This window comes from Arachis duranensis, chromosome 9 (assembly GCF_000817695.3).
Source record: "Arachis duranensis cultivar V14167 chromosome 9, aradu.V14167.gnm2.J7QH, whole genome shotgun sequence".
NCBI lineage: Eukaryota > Viridiplantae > Streptophyta > Magnoliopsida > Fabales > Fabaceae > Arachis > Arachis duranensis.
The window spans coordinates 114,763,320-114,784,223 of record NC_029780.3 but is presented as its reverse complement, the minus strand read 5'-3'; the positions used below and the strand labels follow the sequence as shown (position 1 = coordinate 114,784,223).

The window sequence follows — 20,904 nt, the reverse complement described above, 5'->3', positions numbered from 1 at the left end:
GTCCCTGAAGGACTAAAGATATCTAAACCATCCAGTGAATATTCGCAAGGGTTATACTCAATCAAATTGCAAAGATCTTTATATGGTCTAAAGCAATCTGGACGAATGTGGTATAATCGTCTTACTGAGTATCTGGCCAAAAACAGTTTCAAGAATGATGATAAATGCCCGTGTGTTTTCATAAAGAAAACTGCATCTGGATTCATTATAATTGCTGTGTATGTTGATGATTTAAATATCATTGGGACTCCTGAAGAGATTCCAACAATTATAAAAATTTTAAAAAAAGAGTTTGAGATGAAAGATCTTGGAAAGACTAAATTTTGTCTCGACCTGCAGATCGAGCATACAAAAGATAGGATATTTATTCATCAAACAACATACACAGAAAAGATTTTGAAGAGATTTTATATGGATAAGTCACATCCATTAAGTACTCCAATGATCGTAAGATCTTTGGATGTGAAAAAGGATCAATTTCGTCCTAAAGAAGAGAATGAAGATATTCTTGGTCCTGAAGTACCATATCTTAGTGCCATTGGAGCGCTAATGTATCTTGCTAATAATACGCGACCTGACATATCATTCGCGGTGAATTTACTAGGAATATATAGTTCCTCTCCAACCAGAAGACATTGGAGTGGAATCAAACAAATTTTTTGATATCTTCATGGAACGGTTGATATGGGATTGTTTTATCCCTATGGATCTAAGTCACAACTAATTGGCTATGCAGATGCCGGATACCTGTCTGATCTACATAAAGGGAGATCTCAAATAGGATACCTATTCACATATGGTGGTACAGCTATATCATGGAGGTCCACGAAACAGACGATAGCAGCAACCTCCTCTAATCATGCTGAAATACTGGCGATTCATGAAGCTAGTCGCGAGTGTTTTTGGCTGAGGAGTCTGATTCAATATATTCTGTCATCATGTGAACTGATTGATCATAAGATAGCTCCAACTGTCATGTTTGAAGATAATACAACATGCATTACTCAACTTAAGGGTGGATACATTAAAGGTGATAGAACAAAGCATATTTCTCTCAAATTCTTCTTCACTCATGACCTTCAAAATCAAGGGACAATTGATGTCCAACAGATCCGTTGAAGTGACAATCTGGCAGATTTATTCACAAAGTCACTCCCAAAATCCTCCTTTGAAAGATTGGTACATGAGATTGGGATGCGCCAATTTCGAGACATTAAATGATGTCGACAATATGGGGAGACTGTACTCTTTTTCCCTTGGTCAGGTTTTTTTTTTCGATTGGGTTTTTCCTGACAAAGTTTTTAATGAGGCAGTCCCCATCGCTAAAGAATTTTGTACTCTTTTTCCTTCACTAAGGTTTTTTCCCAATGGATTTTTCTTTAGTAAGGTTTTAACGAGGCATAATCCTAAATGGTCATCCAACGGAGAATGTTGTGATAAGTTCAAAGTACGTGGATGCCCATTCAATATATGAGCAGTTTGAATCTCCCAAGCCAAAATGAAAATAAATGAAATTTTGAATGCTTTGACATTTGTATCTATAAAAAGAGGCATTTGCCTCTGAGTGAAACACACAACAACAATAATAAAGCAAATTCTTTCTCTCTCTTTTTCTTATATAAAACACTTATTTACTTTCTTCCTTCTCGTAATACTAATATAATATTAATATACTATTTTTATAGTAGTACAATAATATTAGTAAATAGTGATAATAATGTTTTTCTATTTATACTTAATATTTATTACCTCCTCTTTATTTATTTATTTAGTTATTTTATAACAAAATAGTTAAATTTGACAAAAATGAGCTAAATCTTAAATAAACCTTTCCTTTTATCCACGTGTACGAACACTATGAGACGGTACAGAAGAGGAGATTGTGGACTCCCACAGTGTATACTAGTCGTTTAGCTTACTTTGAAGCCTAATACTCTCTCCCACTTCAGCTTGTTCCCTCTTTCACTTCTCTGCGATCGTTTTCTCATTCTTTCTCCGCCCGCCGCCAGATTTCTGTGCCGATCATTCCGGCGATTTCATCATCCTTGTAGTTCCGCCAACCACTGACTTGCGGTCTATCTCTATTTTAAATTTTTAATCGGTTATTAGCTCAATTGCTCTTACTATTATATTTTAGGTTTATTTTATTATTTTTTTGTGTTTTTTTTCCCCCTGCAGATTAGTTTGATAAAGTTAGAACCTTGAATTTAAGGTGTGGTGGACGAATGTATATAGTGGAATTGAGAGTCTTTCGGTAGAAGAGAAAGTTTGCATTACTGAGAGAGTGAGAACTGGGAAGGTCTCCTCTGAATAGTTGCTGTGGTGAATCATTTGAGTCATTTGAAACATTTGCCAGAGAAAAAAATGGTACTTTCCAAACTATGATATACGGATACCGTTTGCATGCAAATGCCAACTCTCAATCTTAATTTCTTAGCGTTTAATTATTTAATATTATGTTTTAATGCTCATATTATATGATGTTTGCTTGAAAATCGTATATGATATTACACAGATTAAGTGTTCCTTCGTTGTGCTCACAAGTCACCATGCTATCAATATGAAAAATTAAAATGACCAGTTTATGGTATTATGCTGTACATTCAAAAAATAAATGCTGCTGCTACAGCATAGATATGATGATTCTGTGCCTCGATTGGTTTTATTTCCAGTTTCTTTAAACATGAGGCATCTTAGGGTTTTAATTTGGGAAATTTACGTTGAAGATACACAAAAGTCGGTACTCATACAAATCAAATGTAGGTTGAATCTTGTTAGAGGGGAACAAAAAAATATTCTAGTATCAAACTTTTATGGTGGCTTTGGTGGCTGCCTGGCTGGTGAGAGTTATGTAACTGTCCTTTTGTATATGTTATGTTCAATGTGCTGCTTGTAATCTATAGTGTTGGTTGATGAGAAAATATGTAGTGTAATAAATTTTTGTGGACAATGGTAAAACATATTATTCAAACTTTGTGGATGGGATAGTATAACTTGTTACTAGAAACTACGTAAAAAACTTTGGTTTAAGGGTATTTACTTTGCCTGCCATATACATTGGAGTTTGTTTCGCTGTTTATCATTATTTTATACTGCATTTTTTGCCTATAAAGATAAACATTTTTAGCTTTTTTTTTTATTTGCAATATTTTCAGCATAAAAACTTCTGGACGGCACAGGATACTGGCTGCTTAACTGAAGAAAATATGGGATATGAGAATGTTTCTAGAACTGAACAAAAGCGTGGTCATCAGTGGTTTATGGATTCAGGTGAACTGCAAGTATTCAGCAACATTAAGAGGCAGGCAGTTGAATCTGTTAATGGGAACCCAATTTCAGGAGTTTCTCATGTAAATATTTCTCCATGGGACATCAATTCAGGATTTCATTCAGTTACAGGACAATTTTCTGACCGTCTCTTTGGATCTGAGCTACGAGCTCTCAATATGGTTGATAAGAACATGACATCAATTAGAAGTGGTAACTTGAACACAGGAAGCAAGGATTTTGAGAATCAATATGATAATAATCCATCAGTGGGTTTATCAATATCCCATAACATTGAGGACCCTTCACCATGTCTCAATTTCGGTGGAATCAGAAAAGTCAAAGTTAATCAAGTAAGAGATTCTGACAGTTGTATGCCTTCATCCATGGGGAACTCCTATGGCAATGCTGATAATTGTTTAATGTCAATAGGTTCTGGGTATAGCAAGGATGATGGAAACATATCATTGGGCCCAACCTTTAACAATATAAATGATAATTCCATCTCTATGCAGACCTCAATAAGTAAGACCAATGGCAATCTTGTTCCAATGGATCATGCCTTCAGTAAGGGGGATGGTAGTTTTATGTTGATGGGGCACAATTATTGCAAAGGGGATGAAAATATTTTATCAATGAATCAGCCCTTTGACAGGGAAGATGGAAATTTCATATCAATGGGTCAAACATATGATAAGGAAGACGGCAATGTGATATCTCTGGCTACCTCTTATAACAAGGGGCATGAGAACTTTATGTCAATGGGTCCAACCTACAGTAAATCTGGAGAAAATTTCATAAATATTGGCGCTTCATATGACAAGGGCACTGATCATATAATGTTGATAGGTACAACATATGATAAGGTAGATTCAAATATTGCATCGACAGTTCGTTCACATGAGCAAGGCGACTCCAACTCCTTACCAGTGACCCAAAACCATAGTAAGGGTGAGGCAAATACGATATCTTTTGGAAGTGTTCATGAGAGCTGTGAACGAAATCTTAACGGAGGGATCATTAGTGGTTATGATCTGTTGATGGGCAACCAGACTTCAGCTCATGATTTGGATGGGCAGAAGACTGTGACCGAGTCAAACTCTGAACTACCTACAGATAGCAATCCAAAATCCAATCCTAGTACTGATTCTACACTTAAGAATAAAGATCCAAAGACAACCAAGAAGGCTTCTGCTAACAACTTCCCTTCAAATGTTAAAAGTTTGTTATCAACTGGTATTTTTGATGGTGTTCCTGTGAAATATGTTTCCTGGTCAAGAGAGGTAAACTAATTACTAGTATATTGCTTTCTTCTCAGGGGTGTCATTGTTCTTTTATAATGAATAATTTCTTTCAGTGTATTTGGTATTTTTCTTGGTAGAGAACTCTCAGAGGAATCATAAAGGGAACTGGATATCTGTGTTCATGTGATGACTGCAAACAGTCCAAGGTTAGCACTGCAAATTGTTGCTTTCTTTGGTATTTTATGATTCTCAAGGTTGTGCTCATACATTAAATTCTGTAATGAAGGCTCTTAATGCATATGAATTCGAGCGTCATGCTGGTGCCAAGACCAAACACCCTAACAATCACATATATTTTGACAATGGAAAAACTATCTATGCTGTTGTTCAAGAGCTGAAAAACTCTCCTCAGGAGATGCTTTTTGATGCAATTCAAAGTGCATCTGGCTCTACCATCAACCAGAAGAACTTCCGCATTTGGAAAGGTAATGGTAGTTTAGTTGCATCATTGTGGTTAACAACTGAAAATCTATGGTGTAACCATATTAATTTGCATGCTTAAACATTCCCCTTTATCAGCATCATATCAAGCTGCAACTCGGGAGCTTCAGCGGATCTATGGAAAGGACGAAGTGATTGTACCATCTTGAGCTCATTTTTTTTTCTTGGATTTTCAGAATGATGATTGATATGTGATATGTGCATAATGCATAGCAGCTCAATTTTTTTTCTTTGGAAATGATTTTTATATATATGGTGATTTTGTCATTCCCTCGCAATTTGCAGATATCTTGTCACATTTCAGGGAACAAACTATTTTAATATATGAGGAGCTCTTAGTTTCCTAGGTCAATATTCCGGTTTAGCTCAATTTTGCTGAATGCTGATGCCAGACCATCATTCGACGTCGTTTTTTGTTTTAAGAAATTGTCTTTATTGTAGATTTGTTGTGTTCTATTATAATGTTTTTTTAATAAAAAATATTTTTTAGTCAGGTATTGTAATGGAACTTAAATTCATAGCTTATATCAAGCATTTTCCCTCTCGTTTTGGTGGTAAAAGTTCCATTCAATAAGTGAGTTACTGTTCATAGACCGAACACTTAAACTTTGTCTCTGATTAGTCATCATGAATCAATACTCATCATTGGAGTCAATTTAACATCCTTTCTGATGATCTTCTTTGACATCCTACCGAAGACCCAAGAAGCTTTAGAAATAATACAGACATGAGGGACCTTAATAATTCACATCCCACAATTATGGATGAGGCGCTTGGGAATTTAATTAAAATAAAATATAAAACACTGGAAGTTATCAATTATATTAACTAGCCATGAATTTCAGCTCACCTGGCATTTCGTCAGAGGCAGAACATACAATGTAAAGGGTGAAAAGTTTGTATAAGAATCATTATGTAAAGTACCCTTCAATTATTGCTCCAGACATATGGAGGTAAAATTAAGTGCATCATCACTCTTGAATTCATCTATGTATGTATATATGTACGTATAAATATCTGCAAAGCCTCAGTAAGGGTAGTTGATTGGTTCTGGCTGAATAGCTTTCTGAACAAGTTCAGCTTGCTCCTTAAGGTGAACACTCAGAAAACCAGTGGCTACAGCTGCAGACGGGGCACGACCGACATAATTGATGTCTTCATAGCCTCCTCTGCCAAGAGCCTTCAACGATGTTATAAGCCGCGGTAGAACATAAGTGTATGCCCCCATGTTCATTGGCTCTTCTTGACACCAAACAATTTCCGCATCTACCATAACACAACACACAAGTGAGTGAAATAGTCAGTAGATTCAATCATTTGGCTTTGAATTGAACCACTGGTTGTTGCCTTCAAGAAGGAAGTAGATTCATTACTACTATCGCTGGAAAATACTTACTTGGATATCGCTTGAGCTCTCGTTGGACGAGGTCATAAGGGAAAGGACATAGCTGCTCAACCCTACAGATTGCAACATCTTTTGCATCTTGCTTTCGTCGTTGTTCGTCAAGTTCATAATAAACCTGCAAGGGATACCGGATATTGGCAGTTACTGTTAGATTATAACTATTTATGCGTCTCTTTCTATTAGCTTTAAGTTTTTGGAAAAATTAATTTCTTGACAGATAGTATCAGAACTTCTATAATCAAAAGGTCTAAAATTTAATACTCATTAACTTTCAAAAGAAAAAATTTCAACATAAGACAATAAAATGAGAAAAAAGTCTATACAAAATTCACAAAACCCATATAAATAACATACCTTTCCAGAGCAGAGTACCAGACGCCTGATACCCTCCTCAAGATCAGAGTGGTTATTTTGATCTTTGATGAGGCGCTTAAATCTGGTACCCTGTTTGTCGAAACCCGGGTGTCCTTGGACATCATCAAACTCAGATAAATGTGATCTACAATCCTTATGCCGAAGCAGGTTCTTAGGGGACATTACAATTAGAGGTTTACGGAATTCTCTATGTATCTGAAAAAGGGAAGGGTGGAGAAATTAATCAGCATAAACTTTTAAGCAGAATGAGCTAAAACATTATGCCAATACCGACCTGCCGCCTTAGAACATGGAAGAAATTTGCAGGAGTTGTAACATTTACAACCTGCCAATTACACTCCTGAATTTGTTTCCTAAGAGTTGGCTCCATTACAGGAATCACATAAGGATTATCATCAGCCATCTGCAAGAAAATTAGAGAACATGCTAATTTAAATACTACCAAGAATAAAACATTGAAAGGTGAACTCAATATTAAGAGCAGCGAAAGAAATCATGACATAGATTCATAACAGATTACCTGAAGATAACGTTCCAATCTTCCACTTGAATGCTCAGGTCCCTGGCCATCATAACCATGCGGAAGTAACACTACCAGTCCGGTCTGACGGAGCCACTTAGACTCACCAGAACTCAAGAAATTGTCAAATATCACTTGAGCACCATTAGCAAAATCACCAAATTGAGCCTCCCAGATCACCAATGAATTCGGATTCTCCATTGAGTAACCCAATTCAAATCCAAGAACACCAAACTCAGAAAGTGAGCTGCATATTCCATTAAAAAGATTTCTTAGATGAAGACATTCAACATCAAAAATTAAAATGCACAAGATGCCAAGAAAAAAGATTACCTGTTGCTAACAGTAAACATTTCTTCATTTTGGTTACTTATGACATGGTCTAGGGGGCAGTATTGCTCCCCAGTTGCCTGATCATGAACTACAGCATGGCGGTGACTAAATGTTCCTCTTTCAACATCCTGACCACTTAGCCGAACATGGTTACCTTCGACTAACAATGTAGCGAAAGCGAGTGCCTCGGCAAAGCCCCAGTCAATATCTTCTCCTGATTCGATCATTTTCGCACGCTGTTCATAAATTCTCTTTACTGCTTTATGAGGAGTGAAATTTTCAGGTAAGATTGTTATTGCTTTCCCAACATTTTTTAAAATCTCCGGTTTCACTCTGCACAGGATAGATCATATTTCAGCAGTGTTTTAGAAACAATAGAAAATATTCCAAAGTAACTTTAACATGGAATTATCATACCCAGTGTTCCGAATTCGTGAAAGCTGTTCTGGTGACTTGAAACCGGACCAATATGCAGAAAGCCAGTCCCTTCTTTTTGGAACATAATCTTTGCTAGCCAAGAATTCTTCATTTAGAATTGACATGACCTTCTTGTGTATCTTATCAATGTCCTGCTGTGTCACCTCCCCTGATTCCAAAAGTTTCTTCTGATAAATCTCTAGAGCTGATGGATGGTTTCGAATCACCTAGGTATATAGCTCATGCAATTAAAAATCTAATTGACTCATGCATATAAAAGGACTAGAATAATTAACAAGACGGCTAACCTTATACATTTCAGGCTGTGTAAAAGATGGTTCATCAATTTCATTGTGACCAAATCGACGGTAGCAGACCAAGTCAATGACCACATCCGAATGGAAAGTCTGGCGCCACTCAGCTGCAAGTTCACAGGCATGAACAACTGCTTCCACATCATCACCATTCACATGAAAGATGGGAGCATTTAAGGCCTTAGCAACATCAGTGCTATATTGAGAAGACCTTCCAGCCTTTGGATCAGTTGTAAATGCAACTTGGTTATTTAACACAATGTGAATAGTCCCACCAGTAGTGTAATTCGGTAGTGCACTAAGGTGAAGAGTTTCATAGACCACACCTTGTCCAGCAAAACTACCATCTCCATGGATCAACACACCCATATTCTTCTTCCTGTCCACATCATTTGAGAAATACTGCTTTGCTCGAGTTTTCCCAACCACAACTGGATTGACAGCTTCCAAGTGACTAGGATTCGCCAACAGAGACAAATGTAACCTTCTTCCACTCCGAGTTGGGCGATCATACGATGTTCCCAAGTGATATTTAACATCACCAGTTCCTGTGTATAGCCCAACTTCATCCTGAGGTTGGCCACCACTAAATTCGCAAAAGATCTGGCGAAGTGGCTTCCGGACCACATTGCCTAAAACATTAAGTCTTCCCCTATGTGCCATTCCCATGACAATGCTCTCAACCCCATGATCAGCTGCTCGATCAAACATTTCTTTCATGCCAGGAATAAGTGTCTCTCCTCCTTCAAGCCCAAATCTCTTTGCTGATTTCCATTTTGTTGCCAAGAAATTCTCAAAAAGAGTACTCCAGGAAAGCCTATCAATGATAACCTCGCGACGCTCCCGACCATACTGGGTAGGTGTGGGAGTTTCAACCTTGTCTCTAAGCCAATTACACTTGTCCCGGTCCGGTATATGCATGTACTCATACCCAATGCTTCCGCAGTAAGCTTGCTCAAGCCGTGTCAAAATGGATCTAAGGGTCTGCACCGGCCTATTCTCGGATAAAAATCCAGACATCCTCCAAACCCCCAAGAAGAATTCTCTGTCAAGATCAGCCTCAGTGAACCCATAAAAGGCAGGGTCTAATTCATCAGGGACTTTTCGTTCTTCCAAACCCAAAGGATCTAACTTTGCTTTCATGTGGCCATTAACCTGATATCCTCTCACCAATAACAGCAATTTCATACTCTCCTGGATTGTTTGGCCCGAAATCCCTGGTGTTGTGGAAGCTTGACCAACAAAGTTCCTAAAGAAATTGTCCCAAGATTCGTCCACACTGTTAGGATCAGCTTCCCAAGCTCTTTGAAGCTCCTCAAGATACACACTGCTTGTTCCATCTAAGAAGTTGTCAGTCAACTTGGAAAGGGGAACAGCACGCGGCACAGGCGCTGATTCTGCTTTGGATTTGAAAGTTGTGGTGTGGAAGTTTCTAGAAGTTGGTGGAATTGGAACTGCCGTAGTCCTTGCTACATGATAATACGATCTACCCCTATAGATATTTCTTCTAACTGCATGCTTAGCAATGCTGGAAGCAGCTCTAAACCATGCCATGCTTTCTCACAATCAAGAATATCAACAATTTCTCAATACCATCAGTGTTCCATAATTCCTATCAATGATGGAGCCAACGAACGAAGAATTTATGTAAGCTCACATGTTTCTAGTAATTTAGATTTTGTAAGAGATATATAAATTACTCAATGCTGCTTCACCCAAAAAAATTAAAAAAGAACAAGAAGATGGTAAGAGGATAACCTGAAAATGATAGAGAAGAGTGCAGGAACTCTGATTCGCAGTGAAGAAGAAGATAATGAATGTAATGGCAGTGAATGAAAGATGCTACTTTAATGCAGAACCATACAGAGTACGTCTCCTTCCAGAATGTGTTTGTTCTTTAATTTGCCCATGCCAACAATACCAGACATCTTTCTTACCTTTTTTTTTCTGTTTTTTTTTGTGGGTCCCAAATTCACAATACACAAAAGACAAGTCTACTCTCTAGAACTCCCTTTGGAAATGTTAGACTCGTCGAGAAAGTTCTCATCCTTATTATTATTATTATTATTATTATTATTATTATTATTACGGGTCTACTAAGGCCTTACAAGTGTTACAAGCCTCCAGCCCACAAATATTCCACACGCGCATTAATTATATTGAATAGAGCGTAACATTCACGCGCTCCCACTCAAACGGTTACGCTTCTCTTCACGTAAACCGCCCCTTAATGGCAGACTCTTTCACTTTTTTCACTTCTCAAAGCCATTCAGAGAAAACGCAACCCTTCCATTTTCGAGCAACATTCGAAACTCAAGATATACAACTCGTCGCTAACATTTGAAAATTCCATCAACACACCATAAAACTCTCGATCAAGAATCTCCAGAGAAAATAAAGCTATAATACTCAAGGTACGTTACATTACCATTCCTGTATATTTTCCAAATTTCGAACTAGGTTTTACTGTTCTTCTACGTTGTTGTACGTTTTACTGTTCTTCTTGCTCTACGTCTCATTTTACAGTTTATAATGTTCTAGGTTTTACTGTTATTCTTGCTTCTATGTTACACTGTTCTTCTTCGTTCTTGTAGGTGTTGCTGTTCTTGTTGTTCTAGTTCTCCTGGTAACTGATTTTTGGGGGTATATTCCGTAGTTTGGTGGGTGTATATGGAGTAATTTGTTGGGTGTATATGGCATAAAATGTTAGGTGTATATTTCTGAACTGATATACTGTAATAGTCAGCACTTGCTTATATTTGCTTGTCCATGGGTGTATATTGCTTGACCTTGTAATGTTGCTTGATATTGATGCATGTTTGAGTGATACCTGACTGATATATATAGATATATCTGAATCATATCTATGGGTGTATCTGACTGATATATATGGGTGTATCTGAATTATATCTATGGATGTATTTTACTGTTATCAATGAGTGCATCTGACTCATATATATGAGTGTATCTTACTGATATCTTTGGGTGTATTTTTCATTTAAGAGAAAATGGCAGCGAGAAACCAACCTGAAAGAAATGTAAGAACAAATATATGTCTTACATGAAATCAGTTTTATATAATAGAAATATATCTGACTATAATTTTATTTTTGTTTACAGCAAACCAAAGACCTTAAGTGTGCAACACATCTCTTAAGTGATAAATTCAGAAACATGAGTGAGGAGAAGAAAACAATTGTGAGAGATTTGAAATTCGGTGGCTTGATGCACATCCCGCCGCTAAGGGTGCATCACCAAATTGTCAGATAGACTCTAAGGATATTGACACTGATTAATGTAAATGTTATATAGTCCTGTAACAAATTAAACACATGCTGTAAAAATTTTTCAATTATAATCCAGTTTATTGTAAAATTTCTTTCAATAATTAAACTCTCTCTGCTGTATTCAAAATGTATGAATTACAGGTACTATAATATGAAGGAAAACATCAAACCAAATATACACCCATAACCTGCCATTTTTTACACCCAAAGAAAGTTGAATATACACCCAAAAATCTATCCCCCTGATGCTTTATCCCTAAAATCCTGAACCCTAAACACTTAAAACCTAAACCCTAACTCCTAACCCGTAAACCCTAAAACCTAAATCGTAAACCCTAAAATCCTAAACCCTAATACCTACAACCCTTAAACCGTTGTAAAAAAAAAGTATTTTATAACATAAAAACAAGATTCTGAAGTATATATATGTATATATATGTAAAATGTGAAATACAAGAAAATTCAGAAATACACCTAAAAGAACACTGCTTTTACACCCAAAAGAATGCATGCTCTCGCTCCTTTGTGTGCTTCTCATCCCTGTCCAGAAGTGGTGATCCAGATAGATTGAAACCCATATATGACGGTCATCATAGAGATCTGCAGAATACATCCAAACACAGACTGTAAATACACCCGAAAAAAATTAAATTTACACCTCTACTGCAGATTTTAAACAAACATTACCTGAAAGCCACTTGTTGTCCACAAGACCAAAATTCAGTAGAAAATCATTTCAATTCCTATCAAATGAGTTCTTAAGCACACCCACGCTTCTCGCACTTCTCTCGTAATGTAATTCCTCACATCCTTTTCAATAAAATTTAACTCGCGATGACCCCGGCAGCCGCAACAAATGATTGGTAAGTTTTGCTTAGTCTAATACCAGCCTCCTCGTTATTCTCTATTGTACGACAAATGGACATGCTTAGTTCCCTGTGCTGTTTGAGATATTTTAGATTTCCATTTTTTCTCTCTGCTACATGTAATCAATTGGTTCTTAATCTCGTTTCCCTTCCTATTTGTGCTCCGAACTCTTGTAGAAAACCCTGCAGTCTTGGCGTAGTTCCTGTAAACTTTTCCAACATCTTCAAGGGTGGTAAAGGTCATTCCAACCTTGGAAACAAACTGGTCATCAACAACAGAGAGAGGTTGGAGAATACACCATGTCAAAAACTAAAAATACACCCAATCATGTCTGATATAATACACCTGAACCGCAATAACTCAACTAAAATGACAATAAAAGTCATAAATTGTAAATATACAGGCTGCAGAATACACCATGTCAAAAACTAGAAACACACTCAATCGTGTCTGATATAATACAGCCAAACCACAACAACTCAGTTAAAATAACAGAAAAACCAGTAAACTGTAAATACACCCACACTTCCCTAAAAAATACACCTAAAAAAATTTTGATCTACACCTGATCGTCTGCTATAAATTCCAGAAAATTGATCAAAACTAATACATTACATTCAATCCACAGATTTATCTTCATGCATTATTTTGACAGTCAATGTTTACGAATTATTCACCTACACAATGCTATACAAATTACTGCAACAAAATTCATAGTAATCCTATGTAAATCAAACCTCAGGAACTTCGTTAGATTCAAATTCATAGTCCACTTCGCCTGGATTCAGCTGATAATCTGAGGTTGAATCATCCATTATCTTCAAAACGAGTTCAAACTTTGATTTTAGAAAACGAAAAGTCAAATAGAAAACGAAGCTGGAGTTACAGAGAGAGGAACTAACGTAAATGACGAAGAAGAAACAAGTGAAAAAGGAGAGGAAAAGAACGATCGAAGAAACCAGGGGAAGCTTCGCGAGAAGAAGAACGAGCAAATCTGCAAATAACGAAAACGAAGAAGGAAACAAATCTTTTAAATTTGGTAGTTAGATATATGCGGGATCCCTATATAGCGCGTGTATACAACGTAACTCTTGGAACGCGTTTTGTAGTTTTAGGACTTGTATGCAGAACTTTTTTGTTATTATTATTATTATAAAGTGATAAATAGAACTTTAAATATTTTGATTTAAGATAAATTAGTCACTAAAAAAAATACTAATTAAATTCTTTACGATAAAAAAATGACTATATATATTTTTAATTCTTTACGAAACAAAATTACTCATATATTTCATTATTTACATTTATATATTTCCATATTTGCATTTATAATAGTATATGTTTCCTTACCGACGACATAAAACCAATATAGTATTGAACAATAAAACATTCATTATTAATTTTCGTATAACTATAACATTTATCAAGTTGGAAATCTACACCAAATTGTCATTTTACTTATTATTATTATTCAATATAGACTTTGTTTTGTTCGCGCGAGAATTTGAATTAAGTGCAGAGACTAAAAAATTGATTTTAAAATCCAACTACTATCCATTGTTAATTTGTTATGTTATCCTATAACCAGTTATTTATTTACAAGACTTTCATTTAATTAGCGCAGTTTATTTTTGTCAATTCCTTAAATGAGTTTTAGTTACTTTACAGTAACAATTTTCAACCTTTAAAAACCCGGTCTTTCATTAGTTTTGCAAGAAAGGATCATAACTAACATACTACAGAAATAAAATATTTTAACTAGATTGTAGGGCTTTACCCGTGAGGGAGCCCTTCCAGAAATTCTCAAAGGCCTGGGCCAAACCCAGGCCTAAGAGGGGGTTTGGAAATAGTTTTCAACCAGCAATAGACGCGCCTCGGTTAGAACCTCACTAGCTGCGTCATTGCCCCAAGCGCAAAGATGCTTAGCCCTTCTCAGAGTCTTACTTTTATAGGAAGCTGAACCAACTCCTCTTATTGGTTTCACCCGATGTGGGACTCTGCAGCCTAACAATACAGAGAAAGAATATCAAGTGCTACTAGCCTACTACGAGTATAAGAGATATAGCGATTGATATCCATGTGGCTTCTAACCACGGATATCATAATGGTTTCTATAACCCCAGTTCCATGGTAAGCATAGCTCATCTCTGATAACTAACTCAGCAAGCGTATAAGATCTTTGTTCAGAGTGCTGAAGCCAATTTTTTAAAATTAAAATAACAAAGGACGATGAACCACACAAGTCATAGTACTCCTTTTAAAATAACAGGATCCATGATAACCAGAGTTGCTTCAAGTGTATGGTGATGGTTTTTAAACATTTAAAAGATACTACTGAATAAATATTCTTTTTCATGTGTCTACCCAAAAGTTTTGAGGCTAGTAAATTTTAGTAATTTTGACCCGCAATTAGCTAGCACAAATATCAAATTATCTTTAACAAATAAATTTTACTGATTTATGTGTACAAACTCTGGTAAATATAGATATAAGTTATGTTAATTTATGTATACAAATTCTGAAGTACAAATATAAATTATGTGTTTTATGTGTACAAATTCCTGAAAATATGACTACAAAATATTGCTAGTCCAAAATAATAATATTTGGTGACTGTGTAGCATTACCGTGCTTCTAATGTATTATTAAATACTTGAAAAAACTCGGCAGTGACTTTATACCGATGGCCTATTTGTTGGCCTCATATAGCTACATCTCAGGTTTGATTCCCAGCTGTAGCTGGGTGTGATAGAACTTGTATTGTATGTGTGAGTGTGGTGTGCATGAGTGGGTAATGCCTAGGATTAGGGTTGTCCAATTCATTGACAAAAAAAAAAATCTTGAAAAAACTCCATATGATCCTAACTAGTTTTTCATTTCTTTAAAACTCACCATATACCGACTCGTGTAAACTAAAGATTCATGGGAGCATCGTATTCGTTAGAAGGTGATGGCAAGACTTCAAAATAACCGAAGCAAGATACGGGGGCAAGGAATGCATACCAAAAGAAATTAACAAAAAGAGAACGAGCAGATGAAGAGCAGATGAAGAGAGTGGAAAAGTACGAAATAGTAAACCAAAATTGTCAAAGAAAACGCTTATAAGTTTATGTATAAGTGGCAGTATCATTCCCAACCACTTAACATACGATATAATTTTAATTTTAATTTACTTTAAGAAATTCAGTTGCCAGTTCCAGCGTATAAGCCATTGTGATTGAATGAAGTGATCAAGTGAAACGACTGCAACGCTATGAGCCTATGATGCAGAATAATTGGTTAACTTTTAAGCACAACATTGGCGGTGAGGAAGCAAAGAAAGGATTCCGTTTGTTTCCATTTAAGAACATTCCTTGCTATACTTACGATTGTCTACATTCCTAAGCAAACCAAACCAACAAAATTAGAGCACTTGGAGTGATATACTTTGAAAGTGTTAAAAGAGAGTATTTCTGATAATCTATCCGAAGCAAATTAACTAGTCACAACAAATTCCACCAACTAAATTTGTAAAAAAAAAAAGGAAAAAGAAATTTAAAACACTAACTTTAGAACATGACATTTGCAGTTGGGAAATACAGGGGACAAATACACGCTCCCACTTATAATGTCATCAATATAACTTTAGCACCTCATTAGTGAAACTATAGAGCCTTCACCCTCTTGCTGCAGTGAAGATGCTGGTTCTTCTCATGAACCACAGCAAGCTGACTTTGTTGCAGGTTGACTATCACCGGCGCCGGCATCTGGTTGGTTAATCTTGATAGTCTGCGGCTGCACCATCAGAGAAGAGATATTACATTATTCAGGGAAACAATAACAAAGAAAAAAGAAATAACATTCAGGACTGTAAGAAAAATATCTACAAAATACCTCCGTTTTAGAATCTGTGTCTGCAAGCCTTTGCTTGATGTCTCTTGCTATTGAAAAGAAAACCTCCTCTACATTCATGTTTGTCTTTGCACTCTGCATGTGTTATCCAATGTAAATATCAAGAAATCGCATATGCTTTCGACAAAAATGTGATTGTGAAGTATGTTGCTACTCACAGTTTCAAAGAACTTGATACCATACTCATCAGCAAGAGCTTGTCCTCTGGCAGTAGGCACAGCCTACAGGAGAAAAAGGAACACCTTTAGCTTTCATCAATGGAGAAGAATAATAACATAAAGACAGATTAAGAAGACAGAGATCTATCAATATCAAATTAGCAGACAACTTTGGCTTGTATAGGTAGTCAATTGAGCAACAGCTGCTTGGTTGGTTACTTTTAAAATACAGTCAACCATGGTGTAAGATGTAAAATGTAAACAGGAAAAGAACCCCAGATGTACATACCCTCTTACTTTCATCCATATCAGCCTTGTTTCCCACGAGTATCTTGTTTACATTGTCAGAAGCATGTTGTTCAATATTGCGAATCCAATTCCTAATATCTGAATAGAAGAAAACTAGCTACATTAAAAATTGAAAGCTGGGCAGAGTGAACAAAGGAAGTTCCACAATAAAAGACATGAGAAATTAATTAGAGGAATAGAATCCTGGGGGACAAAAGAAAAAAGAAAAGAAGATAAATCATTTTAATGGGTCAGTTAAAGAAATGAACAATATTGTAATGTTAGTGCAAAAAAATACATCAAAATATCACAGGGATGCAATTGATTGAAATATCTATAAAATTTCAAGAAGACCAAGGACAGCAGCGTACTATTAAAAGATGCCTCATCGGTAACATCATAAACCAGCAAGATACCCATGGCTCCACGGTAATAAGCTGCAACAAAGTGTGGCATTGTAAGTTGAAAATATATATAAAGTTTTCTTTGGTCAAAGAAATGGAGTATAGAATAAACATATAGCGAATTGTAACCTTCTATAAATACTAAATAGGCATATGCTTACTCTTCTTTTCCTTTTTTCTTTTTTCTTTTTCTTTTTTTAAATTAAGTTGCAAGGAAGAATGATTCAAGTCACTATTTCTTCAAAATTTGTAACTTATAAGTAAAGAAATTATTTTCTATAAAAATTTTCAAAAGTTAAAACTTAAGATAATGTACTGATCATGCTTCAATATTTAATTTCCTTCAAATATACACTTTCAATTAATCATAACAACCACACTATTTTCATCTTCGACTAACTTCCACAGGAATGCATGTCAACATACAAGATAAACCCATAAATTATCCCTTTCCTAGTATATGAAGAAGAAACAAAGTACACAGTTAACAAATACCTGTGGTAATAGTTCGAAATCGCTCCTGACCAGCAGTATCCCATATTTGTAACTTAATGCGTTTGCCGTCCAGTTCAATGGTTCTTATCTTAAAATCAATCCTGTCATATAGATTATTATAGTAAGTCCTTTTTTCCCCATCAACAGAAAAATACACATATGCTTGTGTTCAATTATTTACATTAACAGAGATTAAACATACAGGCAACCCAGTACAACAACAATGAGTAAGCTATACAATAAAAATACCAAATGAGCTTTAGACATCAAGCACTTCAGAAGCTTATTGGACGAGAACCAGAAAATTTATTCCAGGTAGCCATATACTCAGTAGACAATATAATTACAAGGTAATAGCTGCTGAAACATTTTAGATAAAAAGATGTGCAGAGACTAACCCAATAGTGGTGATAAAACTGGTTGTGAAAGAACCATCAGAAAATCGCAAAAGCAGACAACTTTTCCCCACACCTGAAATAGCTTTCAGTCAGTTAAAAAACAAAAAGACTACGACCAAAGAAAGCCAAACTAACATAAACACTAGAGGACAAGACTCTGATATTTAGCAATTATACAATCCCCTTAGACCTTAAGAATTAACACACTTATCCCAGTCAAACCAAGGTTACTTAATAACCTGCTGAAGAAATTTTCTGAAAAACCCCTAAAAACTCAAGTGTACGGTCTCCCTTACCCTAGAAGATTAAGCATTTCACGAGATTAATTGAACTCAAAAGGTTGAAAGTTGACCAACTACCGTTTTAATGTCCGATTCTAAATAATCAAAAGTTAATAAACGTAACTAAAACAAAAGAGCAGCATAAGAGTGAAGATCTGGAAAATAAGAGCAAGGTATTTAGTTTCCATGATAGTGGAAACAAGGGATGGAGAAAAAAAGAAGAGATTTTGAGGGTTGAAAAGGAGGGAATAGGATAAGCAAAAACGAACCGCTGTCGCCAATAAGAAGGAGCTTGATTAGGTAATCGTAATCTGCACGAGCCCTAGCTGGTGGTGCCGCCATCGATGCTTACCACTAAACTTTGAAGGCAGAAAGTGAGAGAAGGGTTATGGTATATCCGAGAGAGAGAGAGTGAGAGAGAGAGAGATCGGATGGGAAGAGAGGGAAGAGGTGGCGTCGGAAATGGTTAGAAGAGAATCGGCGGTGACATGGGAAGAGATCGGAGAGGAAACCACCGATTCAAACGGGTCTTCGTCTTCTCTCTCTCTTCTCTTTCTCTCTCTTCTTTGATGTTTCTTTCTCTCTCTATCTCTCTCTCTCGGAGTCTATGATTATTGATTAGAGAGAGCGTTATGCTAGGAGAATGGGCAATAACAGTTTCCGTTTCGTACTCCTTCCCACACTGGATTCTGCCCCCCTCACTCTCCCACTCGTGTTTCTTCTTCACATCATCAATTTAAAATAAAAATAAAATTGGTGTCATTTTTTTAAGAATTTTATTTTGATGTATGTCAATATAAAATTATTTTATATGTACATCTAATTATATAATATTATATTAATAAATTAAATTAAAATATTTTTATATGAATAATAATTTTTTAAGGTAAATATCAAATCAGTACCTGAAAGATTATAACGATGATAAAATAGTACCTAACTTTTGTTATTAAAAAAATAGTCTCTAAATAATTTTAAAATTTGAGAAGTGTGTCCCCGAATTTACCGGAACAAATCTCCGACAAACACAATGCTGACATGGCCATCGTGTGTTTGGTGACTTGGCAAAGCACCCCAAACCCTAATCCCTCCTCCCTACCGAACGCACACTCCTCCTCCCTCTTTCTTCCCATTGCAACCCCCTTTCCCTCCCTCTACCCAACGGACACTCCCCCTTCCCTCTCCTTCCCCAACGCACTCCCCCCTCTCCCTCCCCGCTGTTGCCATCGTTGCTAACGCAGAACGTAAAATGCTAAAGATGCAGACTCGTCAACGCCGTTAAGTTCAGCAATTTCGAAAACAATGTATTTTCGTAGATATAACTTCTAGGAAAAATGGAGAGCTTCAAAGACGTCAAGGTCTTGCACGAAAAATCACTTGAAGAATGTGAACAATATCACATGTCATCGAGATACCTAAGTTGCGAACTTTATGCAAGATCGCATAATTGCAATTCTTTTAAGGACGTGAGGCTCGATGTAACAATGGCGCTCAAAATCGAGGTTGAAGACGGCGGAGGAGGTGTCGCGGCAGGTGAGAAGGGTGGAGATAGATTTCGTGAAGATTTTGAAGGTCTAGAAGTGGGAAGAGTGAAGAGTGAGAGTTGGGAGAAGTTTCTAGAGATTCCTCCAGCGGCGCGAAAGGACGCAGGTTTGAACCACATGTTTGGCGTTCACGAATGAGAACACATGGAGGAGGACGCAATTGGATAAGTCGCTGAGTCTGTGTTTGGGATTGTGTTTCAGTGTACCTTGGTCTTTTGCTGTTGGACGAAAATGGCATATCGTATCCTGAAGAAGACATTAGTGTTGGTTTCATAGGTGGAAGGAGATCGGAGACGGAGGTGGGGGATTGTTATACCGCTACAGCAAATCACCAATAAAACAAGAATTGGAGCAACAAATCGGTAGAGAGAAGGGAGAACCGTTCTCGGCGTGTGAGAGATTAAGGGGAGAACCGTTCGAGAGGACGAGGAGGGGAGTGCGTTAGAGAGGGAAGGGTGGGAACTACATTAGGAGGGAAGGATTATGGTTGGAGGGGGTTTGCCAGGTCACCAAACCACGGTGGCCACGTCAGTATTGTGCTTGTCGGAGATGTGCTCCGGCGAACTCGGGAGTACGCTTGTCAATTTTTAAAATATTTTAAGAATTATTTTGTTAATAACAAAAGTTAGGTACTATTTTATTAGTGTCAGAATCTTTTAGATGCCAATTTAGTATCTACCTCTAACTTTTTTTAGCCAACAAGACAATAAAAAGAGAACAAAAATATAAAAAAAATGAAAAAATAATATATTTTTTAATAATTTTTATATTTTCTTTTCAACTAATTCCTACTCATTTCTTTTAACTTTTAGATTTTTTTTATACTTGAAAGTTACTTGAATTTTATTAAAATACTCTATTAACGGAAAATTTAAATAAGAATAGAGTAAATAACTATTGAAGATTTAGATGGTC

General features: G+C 36.3%; 3 protein-coding genes and 1 non-coding gene across 4 annotated transcripts; 1 reads left to right on the top strand and 3 right to left on the bottom strand.

The window, feature by feature from the left end:
- The first annotated feature begins 1,931 nt into the window (after positions 1-1,931).
- On the top strand, positions 1,932-5,279 carry LOC107467508 (uncharacterized). The gene is made up of 6 exons (XM_016086629.3): positions 1,932-2,073; positions 2,179-2,367; positions 3,156-4,550; positions 4,649-4,717; positions 4,798-4,996; positions 5,091-5,279. Exons 2-6 carry the CDS (start codon positions 2,365-2,367, stop codon positions 5,159-5,161), a joined length of 1,737 nt encoding a protein of 578 aa, XP_015942115.1. The 5' UTR covers positions 1,932-2,073; positions 2,179-2,364; the 3' UTR covers positions 5,162-5,279.
- Positions 5,280-5,640: 361 nt separating this feature from the next.
- Positions 5,641-10,314, bottom strand: LOC107467518 (uncharacterized). Its single transcript, XM_016086640.3, has 9 exons — positions 10,135-10,314; positions 8,371-9,988; positions 8,063-8,289; positions 7,646-7,978; positions 7,313-7,559; positions 7,067-7,195; positions 6,772-6,987; positions 6,409-6,532; positions 5,641-6,278 (listed from the first exon to the last, which is right to left on the bottom strand). Exons 2-9 carry the CDS (start codon positions 9,928-9,930, stop codon positions 6,040-6,042), a joined length of 3,075 nt encoding a protein of 1,024 aa, XP_015942126.1. The 5' UTR covers positions 9,931-9,988; positions 10,135-10,314; the 3' UTR covers positions 5,641-6,039.
- Positions 10,315-14,299: 3,985 nt separating this feature from the next.
- Positions 14,300-14,450, bottom strand: LOC127741983 (U4 spliceosomal RNA). The gene has a single exon (XR_008003170.1). It is a non-coding gene; the product is annotated as a U4 spliceosomal RNA (small nuclear RNA).
- A 1,503-nt stretch (positions 14,451-15,953) lies between these two features.
- Positions 15,954-19,072, bottom strand: LOC107467407 (ras-related protein RABE1a). The gene is made up of 8 exons (XM_016086496.3): positions 18,715-19,072; positions 18,165-18,237; positions 17,767-17,867; positions 17,239-17,304; positions 16,869-16,966; positions 16,580-16,642; positions 16,404-16,496; positions 15,954-16,304 (listed from the first exon to the last, which is right to left on the bottom strand). Exons 1-8 carry the CDS (start codon positions 18,785-18,787, stop codon positions 16,221-16,223), a joined length of 651 nt encoding a protein of 216 aa, XP_015941982.1. The 5' UTR covers positions 18,788-19,072; the 3' UTR covers positions 15,954-16,220.
- Between the last annotated feature and the right edge of the window lie 1,832 nt (positions 19,073-20,904).